Genomic DNA, 11,263 nt, shown 5'->3' on the forward strand with positions numbered 1-11,263 from the left:
AATGGCACACATGATACTGCACCTATTCTCTTAAGCCCCCGTAGTGGGTGCATGGCAAGTTCCAAGGGGTTTCATGCACCAAGTGTTTGAAGTATGCACTAAGAACAAGATATCACTATTGCGTAGAGCTCCTAAAAGCGAAGCTTTAGGGTCCCCTAATTTAAAAAAAAAATAAATCCTATGTTGAGGTAGAATGACACAAAATGTATCAATAATATCAGAAATCGCACTGCTGGCTGCTCTTTTCGTGTCGTTTCTCCCATAATTCACTTAATTATATAATTAAAATGCTATACTGTAAAAAGGGAACGACCTTAATGTGAAGGTCGGCTTCTCAGATGTGATGTTTCTTGACACTCCGGCACCCCGCCGGGATATAACACTCTCAATAGAGATTCGCTTCGTAAACGCACGTTTATTCAGCATCATACGAAAAGGGATCTCCTTTAGTGACAAGCCAAAGTCTTGCGTTGTATATTATCTGCGTTGCCATGACGCTTAAGGACACTCGTGCGTTTTCAGTATTTTTTTTTACTAAAAATTCCTTTCTCAACTTGCAACAAGTGTAAATAATCAAACGACACTTTAACAGAAAACACAGTGCCAAACGCCTTTTGCATGTTGTTCCACTTATAGCGACCTTTCCGACTCGTACCGATCTCTAAAACAATACAAACACAACACACACTCACAGCTGCGGCTATGCAGCTCACGCATTCCGAGGCTATATCAACAACAAGAAGCGCACGTATCTGGAAAGCTCGACAGTTTTGGTTCACTGAAGGCACTTTCACCGAACACAAGCACGCGCACATGAAATTACAGTTGCTGGAGCTTATCAGCATTGGCAACTAGCTCTTTGAGACTCTTGTAAATTTATGGCACAGAGATCTTTCTACTTAATTGCAGCACTTTGGGTCTTCCAAATATTCACTTATTTTGTCTTCTCTTGAAAAATGTTATGTAGCAAAACTGCATCATGCACCAATGCTCTTTTGTGAACGAACTTCGATAAATCTGACTTGACAACCAAGCTCAAAACGTGCATCGCTGGTTCAAGTGTACGACTGCACAAAGCTCCTGGACTTAATGTATGGATATATTTCCAAATTTTGTTTTGCAAGCAAATGAAGTCTTTTCGCGGCAAAATTGCAGCATTCACTTCAATCCAATCACTCTTTTGCACAGGTGTACGGGAATAGTGAGCTTTGGGCGTTTGCCAAAACAAGTGCCACTCTCGCATTCATGACACATTGAAGTGCAAGTGAGCGAGATTTACAACAGTCGCACATGAACAGTACACACTTTTACACATCTTGATACCTGAAATAGTCGTAGCGTAGCGTATCGGCAAGGCTGATACCTTGCATAATATATAATAGAAGTGCTCATCCTCTTTATGCATTTTTCGTCTTCACAACTGCAAAGCGGGCATGCGATTTTTTTATCAGGTCTTGTCTGCAAAGGCCCTCTCTTGTATTTGCGTTGTCAACAAGATCAGGCGACTAGCTTTTCTTTTGTTATCCGCGTCTCCTTTTGAAATATGAATGTCAGATAACACGCATGTAGTGATCTTAACATTTACACTGTCAATATAAAAAAGACGGTGTTCTTAAGCTATCGCGGTAGTAGACGTTCTAGCAGTGAGGCTTATGCTCGCCTGAACCCATCACACTTGTTTCTTCTTACTAAAACCACAGCCAACAGCAGCTTGCATGCAGATTTTGTATCTATTTACCTTTGCTCTGTTATGAGATAATTCACTCGTACCTACGTTAAGTAGTAGTGAATGTTAATAAACCTATATGCGGTATACTCATGTTTATGCCATAATCAGCTACGTAAGAGTCCTCATGTCAATGAATCAGTCGTGTCTATGTATACACAAGCACGTCGTTGCTTTCTTGTGAAGTGTGCCGAATGGAAGGCATGGTTGACTTTATATTACCAGAGAAAAATAACGATATTCCTTGGGTCAAATATTCATTTCCTTCATATTTCTAGATATCTGGAGGCAAAATTACACGTGGACCTATCACATGTAAGTCTCACCATTTCAAAAAAAACTTTCGTATATCCCTTTCGGTGTCTATTCCCAGATTGAATTGTTCTGACAGGGTATTGGCTTTCTACGTGCAAAACTGCACCTATAGCTACCATTAGCTTTACTCAAAGTTATAGAAAATAAATGTAAAATGGGACATGCCAAACAAAGGGCAGTCCTATAATTCAGCTATAAAATACGAGGTCATGTGTAGTGTCATCAGTTTTGTTATCAAAATCTGATATTCATAAAATGCTTGCAGTACTGTTTCTCTGCGGAGTGGCATCAGACATTTTTTTTTTTCTGGTGTAACGGGACCTAGGCTCGTAAAAGGATGCCGTACAACGCTTTGAGACAATTCCAACAGAGCGATGTGTCCTGTTTTCTTTACATATGCAGGCTACTGCACTGGCATATTAACAGACTGTCACTGTTTCCGAGACTCTCGGCTGAGCACTCATGGCGTGGCCTTGCGAAGGGTAGCTACGAAGTGTCTTCATTCGACGAGCACCATGTCACTGGAGCGCAGGCTAGACGTGTAGTTGCGTGTGCGCGCACGGGCCGCCTCGCGTTTGCGCCGGTCCTCCCTGGCCAGATAGAGGCCCACGGAGCCGATTCCGAGAAAGAAGAGTAAGCCTCCGGCGAGCAGTAGCACGATGCCAGCGATCCACAATGCCTCGGGCTCCTGTGGCGACGAGCCCAGCACAACCAGGATGATGCCTGCGCTGAACAGCAGTCCCCCTAGGCAGCAGGACAGCACGCCCAGGTTGAAGTATCGCTTGGGCGTCCGCGGCTCCTCCTGGTAGTAGGCGTACGTCGAGCTAGACATGGCGACCACCGGACGAGTGCCTCCTGCGAGCGAGGGTGCAGAGAGAAGCGTGTTGCTTCGGGCGATAAACGAAACTCATCCCGCCCACGGCAGCATTTTTGTATGTTCGCGCGGCGTCGCCTCGCCACAGCTTGGCGCATATAGCTTGTAATCTTCACAGTGGAAATGAAGCTTTTTTTCTGGACAGATATATAGCTAATAATTTGTCCCTGTAACGCTGTTTATCCAATGCAAGTCCATACTGCCACCTTTCACCAATCGTTTTTCCCAAGCACAGCCCGAGCCTGGAATGACCTGCCCAACGAAGTCGCCACCATCACCGACACCCAAGCTACCCAAGCATCCAAGCGGCTCACTGAAACCATTCCCTCCTTATTACCCTCATATTAATAGTCTTTATATTCCCCACTCCCTCGTGTAGTATCCCAACTGGGACCTTTGAGGTAATAAAATGAACGAATGAACAGAAAACGAATACGGCAAAAGCCATTTGTGTGCTCGACCGTCTTATTGCACATCATTTGGTTATTTATCGCATAATATATATATATATATATATATATATATATATATATATATATATATATATATATATATATATATATATATATATATATATATATATATATATATATATTGATTGATATGTGGAGTTTAACGTCCCAAAACCACCATATCATTATGAGAGATGCCGTAGTGGAGGGCTCCAGAAATTTCGACCACCTGGGGTTCTTGAGCACACGGGCACACGGGCCTACATCTACAAATCTGAGCACACGGGCCTACAACACACTTACACACACACACACACACACACACACACACATATATATATATATATATATATATATATATATATATATATATATATATATATATATATATATATATATATATATATATATATATATATATATATATATATATATATATATATATATATATATATACATTGAGCGTTATGACCACGACACACCGAAGAAAAGGGGGTCTACTAGAAGTGCAGGTACTCTATCGACTCATCCGGTCATACGCGCGCGCATCTGCGTAGCCGCTTGTGATGAGAAGCACGCCCACGACCTCTCCTTGTTTGCGCCGGCAGCGAAAGAGGCATCGCTCCGTGGGCGGGGTGGAGCAACATCGCGGAGACGATATGCCGTACGAAGAGGAGGAGGCGACCGTGTCATCGCCGTGTGGACACGCAACGCAGCCCCGCTGCTCGTTGGGAATGCAAACGGCGAGTACTCGTGGCCATGCGTGTCGCTGCAAAGTGGGGCTGCTTCCACGCACGTCCTCCACTGCAGGCGCACTGCAGCTCGTACCCCTTTTGAGACTGCGCCTTGGCTTCGTCGCCTCAAAACGAGCTATGCAAAGAAGAGTGCGAAACACTACTCCTCGCTTTTACGGTAGGGACATGTGTATGCAGTGTGTCGCCCCCAGTATCCGCCATATCGCGCTTTCTGAATATTCCAAACTGCAAGACTATGCCGTAAATTAATGTAGTTTGCTCTTCTATGTAGTCTGCCCTAGCAAAAAAAAAAGTTAAGTTGAAAGTAGAGAAACCACATTCAGTCGAAGTACCGGTGGTTATATACTATAAGGCTTCTAGTGAGGTCGTACGATTTCGAGGTTGGTTCGATGCTGCATTCGCACAGCCATATAGCTTTTGTTTAATGTCGAGCTGAACGGTATCACTCACTGCAAACCAGCATTGAAAATTTCCCAGAAAAGACGCAAGTCAGGAACATCACATACGAAGCGCATCATGGCTTCCGAACCGAATAAAGACCTATATAGCGCTTGTTCTGCACAAAAACTGAATTTCTTCTATGCGGTGAGACTGTAGAAGTGGATCAAAAGTTCAAGTATGAGAGCGACACTCTTAATGTAAAGTGATATCATGGAGAATGTAAAGATCAAAGTATTTGTTTTTTACACTCAAAAAGTCACTGTATCCTATTCAAGAGCAGTTAGTTCATCTTGGCTCCAATAAAAAGGTTGTTACCATCCAATTAAAAAAATTAAAGCCAGTTCCACGCCAGCGGGGTGTGCTGGCCAAAAGCGCCACAAGCGCCACCACCTGGCGAAAGAAGACTGAGTTGTTTCTTTGTTGGCATCTTTTTCTATCCTTTCTGCTGACTTTTACATCACTCTATCTCATTTTATGATATTTTTATTATTTTTTATTTCAGGCAACGACAAGAAACAAACATACATTTTTCTTGTCTAGGAGGGTCACAAAAGGCGCGAAGCTTGATTGAGTGTCACACCCCTATCTTGACACATGACTCGAACAACGGAGGCCGTTGCAGGAGCATAGATTAATACATACACACGATTATATATACGATACATATTTGGTAATAGATATACAAGATTGATACAGTTATACAATTATACAAGCGCAGTATAGACATATAAGAGCACAAGAGAAATCTAAGGACGGATTGCAACAACAAAAACACAAATAAAACAAAGAGTTATTTTTGTAATGATAAAAGGTATGAAGGTAACTTTCTTTTAAAGCATTTCATGTGGATTATTTTTTGCACCATATTTATAACGGTAGGATGATGATTTAAGACGTATGCTTTTAAGTAAGTTTCTTTCTAGCTGGTCCGTGTAAAAACTTCGTCATACATGGTTCTTCTAGTTTCGTAACTGTGACGCTGCGACGGAAATTGTCGATTAAAGTTATCCTGGCATAACTTTATTTTCTGAAATATTGCAATGCATACCTTCTTTTTTTTACTACGTGTTGCATTGTCAATATATTTGCCTTGAAAAGTGTCGCGGAGGGAGTTATATGAAGTACACCTTTAATAACTTGCAAAACACGTTTAGTGGGATATGAAGTTTAGTAATAATTGTTTTTGTTATTATTCCCCATACAAGGAGGCAGTATTATGAATGGGAATGAATTAGTGCGTAATACAGCTGAATTTTCAACCACCGCGCGAAAGTTCTTTTACTCTACTTATAATAAATATTGAACGTGAGATGCATCTTGTAACATTATCAACATGGGATTTTCTTCAAAAATTCTATGTGAAAAAGGTGCACAATGTTGCGCGGCGAAGTGCCACCTGGCATCAACAAAACTTCCTGTCGCGTCATGTGCTCTGCTTGTGTGCCCGCACTCGTTGCATGCGTTGCGGAAGTGCGTTTGAATACGTCTTCCGCCCTTCATACTTGAGGCGTTTACCAATTTATCTGGCCACGGCGCAGTTTTGTCGGGATTTACGTTGAAAAACAGACACTTTGCTCCGTGCTTATATCTGTGAGGGTGCAAAAACAAATTTCATTGCTAATCACCTGCCTTGTTTTATCATTGACTTTAATGTTAATATATTTTTTTATTCTATTGTATTCAATAGTGTAGCTACTTGGGCTGGTTGGTATTGCATTCCTTCTTTTTGTGTGCGCCAAGCCTTTGAGGAAAACTTGAGATAGGACAGAGCCCACACTCACAACCAGTTTATTGCTCAGACGGGGGGAATATATATATATACGCACACACAGGCTGGTTTGTCATATCTCAATTTGCGCACAAAAGGTGTATATATATATATATATATATATATATATATATATATATATATATATATATATATATATATATATATATATATATATATATATATATATATATATATATATATATATATATATTTCAATGGGCCAGTTATTCGTGAATGCATGGGATATAGCACAACGAGAGCGTTGTCCACAAGGACAAATATATTTCCCAACTGTTTCGGGAGGGGTCGTCCCTTCGTCAGGGGATGAGTTAGACTAACATAGGCGTTCAAACTTCGTTGCTGCCGCGTCCCTCTAGCCTTGAAAGATGTTACATCTTTCAAGGCGTAACATCTTTGAAGGTGACGCAGCAACAATGAATCCTGTTCATGGCAAGTTATCTTTTCACCCACTTTTCTTCATGTATATATATATATATGCGTGTGTGGGGGGGGGGGGGGCGGTAATGTAGGTATTGAGACACGTCGTATCGGGCAACTCCGGATGGATCAATTTTGACAACTCGGGGCTCATTTGAGTTCACTGGTGTTTTTACACTATACCTCCATTCTAATGTGGCCGCCGTGGCCGGCAATCGAACCCGCTTTCTCGAGCTTGAGATAGCACGTTATCCCGCTAAGCTTATGACCACGTTGAATATTTATTGCTGAATTGTATGCAAGATAAATGTTGGAAACAGTGAACAAAGCAGGTCTTACGACAGCCTGACGAGGTCTTCTTCGACATGGGCCCAAAGAGTCCGATTGAATGCACGAAAAAGCAATCCAAGCATTCGCTAGAGCGCAAGGCAGGAGCGAGGCGCGTACCCCTGCATAGGTGGAGTGCGGTTCGTGTGGGAGTCGGTCGCGTCAGACGACGTCGCCAAACGGGGTGTATCGGCGTGCGCTCGGCAGGAGCGCCTTTCAAGGCGTTCCCCGACGAGCGCATATTTAGGGGGCGCTCACGAGCCCCTGCGCGTATAGGAATGAATTCAGTGCAGTGACAGCAAAGCTGCGCGTTCTCATACGCGGGAGAGCATCAACCGAAGTTTGATTTTAATGACAGCTGAAAACCGAAGGCGAGTGTGGTCCGGTCAAACCTGAAAATTGCCTTAAAGGAACGCGTCAGAAGAACGCCCCCGTATACTCTTGATAACTCGTCGGGTTTAACGTCCTAATACCGCGCTATCGTTATGAGGGACGTCGTAGTGGAAGGCTCTCCAAATTTCGACCGCATGGGGTTCTTTAATGTGCACACGGGCCTCGGGCATTTCTCTTCCACCTAAAATGCGGCTGCCGTGGCCGGGATTCGATTCCGCGACCTTTCGGTCAGCAGCCGAGCACCACAGACCACCGTTGAGAATGACCCGTTACTCCGAATGCTACGCCGCAGCAAGGAGAGCCAAGCGACTGACAGCAGAAATAATAGAAGCAGAGAATATCGCTATATTGGGGGACACGCACGTAAGTGCACCATCGGATGATTTAACGAAATAAATAAATAAACTATCCTAACTACAAGCCGCTCTTAATCGTATAGCTTTTAGCCGGCTTTTATTTTGCGCTGTTAATCGTATCTGATGTCACATGTAACAAATGCGGTTGTGCAACTGCTTAGCGTCAAACCCATGTATATCAGTATGACGCTTTGAAAACAAATCTGCTGGAAATGAGCGCCTGTCTTCGGCAGTTCTCACTCAGTCCTTGTCTTGTGCGTGTCTTACAGATGCTGAAATGCAATATCAACGTTCCAAACCTCACTTGATTTCATAAGTACATCCTGTTAAGCTTGTTGGTCTAACAAATTTACAAATCGCAACAAATTAATGTTTGCGCGACGAGCGCTAGTCCTCGCCCTCTTCTTTTCTCTGAAGTTGTTCGAGAGGAAAAAAAAAAGTCTTATTCAACAACGATGACACGAAAGCCAGCTTCCGACAGAAACGTATCTTATTTTGTAGCCCTAATTTCATTAGGCTGGAATTGGCAAATGTTGTGGTTCATTGATACACCATACATGTTTCTTTCTCGGAAGCTCACTCGGAATCAGTCACTTGTAAAAAGTTGATTTATTTGGTAAATATAACTTTTATGCAAGCATTGCGCAATTTAGCCATTTTCTTTCTCGGGTACCTTTAGTTAGAGAATGAGGTCAGCTTATTGGGTAGTGTTGGTGTATTTGTTTTTGTTCCCCATCTCACAGACGGCCTAACCACGTTTTCTATCATATGCAGTCCCCGTAGCCCCATGCCCCACAGAACACCGGCGATTAACGCGTGCATGGTTACGCTTCAAAACCTGTCGGCCCCGTTCCTACGCTCCGGCGATGTCGTCGGACTTACCAGGGCCTGTTTGAATACGGAGAGCCAGTGTTGAAACGATATTAAAATTGTCTGTCGCAAGTTGCACTATAGCTGTTCGATGTAGACCAACGACAGCTCGCGTGTGGATAAGGTTGCGTAACCAACTGTTGTGGCTCACTTGAAAGATGTGGGCTGCACCGCAAAGTCTTCTAGTCTGTGGATTAACGCACGCTTACACGGGGACGGCGTAAGCAGGATGATACAGCCACTACCTGCAGAGACGCCACAAGCGCTGTCGTCCAGCTTACTCCGTCCCGGTTAATTTTCCAATTCCGTTCCGCATACCAACAAGGCTGCTTTTCTCGCACAGTAGTCATGCATGCCCGGAAGTTACTGCAAGGTGCAGCAACACACGCCGATCACACGTACCATGCCCTTGCATAAGACTCGTACAAAAATTTGAACTTTGTAAAACTAGCTTTAAGTTGCTGGTAATTTCGCTACAATCACTCAATCATTCATACTAACGTCACACACACACACACACACACACACACACACATATGTATATATATATATATATATATATATATATATATATATATATATATATATATATATATATATATATATATATATATATATATAAGCCCACAATTTTTGACAGTCGTAAGAAATGCGTGAATACATACGTTCCAAATAAAAGCTTACATGTTTTTTCGCATTCACATTGTACCTGAACAATCGCAGTATGCACCGAAGGAAACCAGCCGTATGGGTTTATTAGTTAGCAATGATTTTTACCCGAACGCATTATTCAGCAAGATTTTGGGCACGGATGTCACTGAACTGGTGCTATTTAGATTCGAAGCTTGATTGATTGATTGATTTGTGGGTTTAACGTCCCAAAACCACCATATGATTATGAGAGACGCCGTAGTGGAGGGCTCCGGAAATTTTGACCACCTAGGGTTCTTTAACGTGCATCCAAATCTGAGCACACGGGCCTCGACATTTCCGCCTCCATCGGAAATGCAGCCGCCGCAGCCGGGATTTGAACCCGCGACCTGCGGGTCAGCAGCCGAGTACCTTTAGCCACTAGACCACCGCGGCGGGGCAGAGATTCGAAGCTGAGTCACAATTTGGATGGGTATAATTTATAAGGAATGTTTGAAATACTTAACACAATCTAAGCAGTTAGCCAACTTTTATAACAAATAGCCAACTATAACAGTCTCCTTAAAGTCTCGCGTGTTCAAACTATAAACACTCCTCTCATTTCCGAGTGCACCTAACTCACTTTTTTTTCACATTAAGTATTATAAAAGTTTCAAACCTGCTCAAAACGCATTGGTACATGTCCGCACAAGCCCACCGTACTCGCATGGTTAAGCAGTTTCTATCAACATTTACACTGTCGAATAAGAGTATCCACAAAAACTGCGTACAAATCATATACCATTTGTTGTAATCACAAATTTCTACCAGGCTATTTAGGTCGCTTACTTTCACATTGCGCGAGGTTTCGATAGACGCATCACGCATGTATTGAATTGGAGGCGAATGGTAACGCGAATGAGCGAATATTCCCATAAGCCTATCAATAATTAAAGCGCAGAACGACACGCCAACAAGATCGAGGCACAGAATTTCGATCGTGCGAGCGTCGTTCCGGCTTTTCCGGAACGTCGCTGACAACCGCACGTTCTCGCGTGGATGAAAAGAAAATCCGCGCGTTGTCGCGGTTTTACTGATTAAATTTTCATACGCTTTTGTTCCTCCTTCCTTCTTGGTTAATTATAGTCGTTTCACATTTTATATGCTGTATTTATGTCGTCAAGCATGGTCACGATATACGCGGAGAGAAGATGCATGGACACAACAATCCAAGAGTGGACAAATGCGCGACGCAGCTGTGATTGCAGCGCATCCACGCGTGCCGCAATGGGCGCTGCCGGAGAGAAACTTACGCGGCGGTTGCGTGATGAGACAGCCCCCGAGTAACAGGCGTCCGCAGCCAAGTTGTCAAGCACGATGTGATGTTCACTGGCAGGCGACTGCTCCAAAGTCAAGTCATGCTGCCAACCAGAGCAGGTACTACGCTTCTCGTTGCGGGCCAGGCCCGGGCTTCCGTGGGCCACTGCGGACACCGTGCTGGCCGATTGTGTCGAAAGCGCCGCCGCCACCACCGCTACGAAGAACTGGGACACCCACTGCTGGCAACCATGACGGGAAACCGGTTCCCAAGAAAGGCCCCAGCGCCTGGAGTCGGCGGGTGCCGGTAGTGGTAGCAACGGCCCGGCCTACGAGATGTGCCGGTGGGGTCGTCTCCTCCTGCAGCGAAAACGCGCCGATACACGAACCGTTGCGCAAGCACGATGAGATTCTTGGACAATTGATGAGCGGATAAGATACCCGTTCTTTTTTTTTTTCACCCGTCCCGAGGAAATAGGGAAAGTCAGTTGGATGAGACGTGTGAGAGCGCTGCGCGGATGCGTCCTACGTGCACGCTGGTTTTTGCTGTGGCAGATGCCGAGCACTCCTGCCGTATGTCTCAAACACTGAATTTGTA

The 11,263-nt window shown here is 43.8% G+C and overlaps 1 protein-coding gene across 1 annotated transcript; it reads right to left on the reverse strand.

The window, feature by feature from the left end:
- Positions 1–395: 395 nt before the first annotated feature.
- On the reverse strand, positions 396–10,902 carry LOC119176545 (uncharacterized). Its single transcript, XM_037427887.2, has 2 exons — positions 10,662–10,902; positions 396–2,896 (listed from the first exon to the last, which is right to left on the reverse strand). The coding sequence occupies exon 2, from the start codon at positions 2,871–2,873 to the stop codon at positions 2,541–2,543; it is 333 nt and encodes a 110-aa protein (XP_037283784.1). The 5' UTR covers positions 2,874–2,896; positions 10,662–10,902; the 3' UTR covers positions 396–2,540.
- Positions 10,903–11,263: the final 361 nt, after the last annotated feature.

This window comes from Rhipicephalus microplus, chromosome X (assembly GCF_043290135.1).
Source record: "Rhipicephalus microplus isolate Deutch F79 chromosome X, USDA_Rmic, whole genome shotgun sequence".
Lineage (NCBI taxonomy): Eukaryota > Metazoa > Arthropoda > Arachnida > Ixodida > Ixodidae > Rhipicephalus > Rhipicephalus microplus.

Bases quoted from the DNA above. Each gene is read 5' to 3' on its own strand.
- LOC119176545 (XM_037427887.2), bottom strand. From the start codon at position 2,873: ATGTCTAGCTCGACGTACGCCTACTACCAGGAGGAGCCGCGGACGCCC.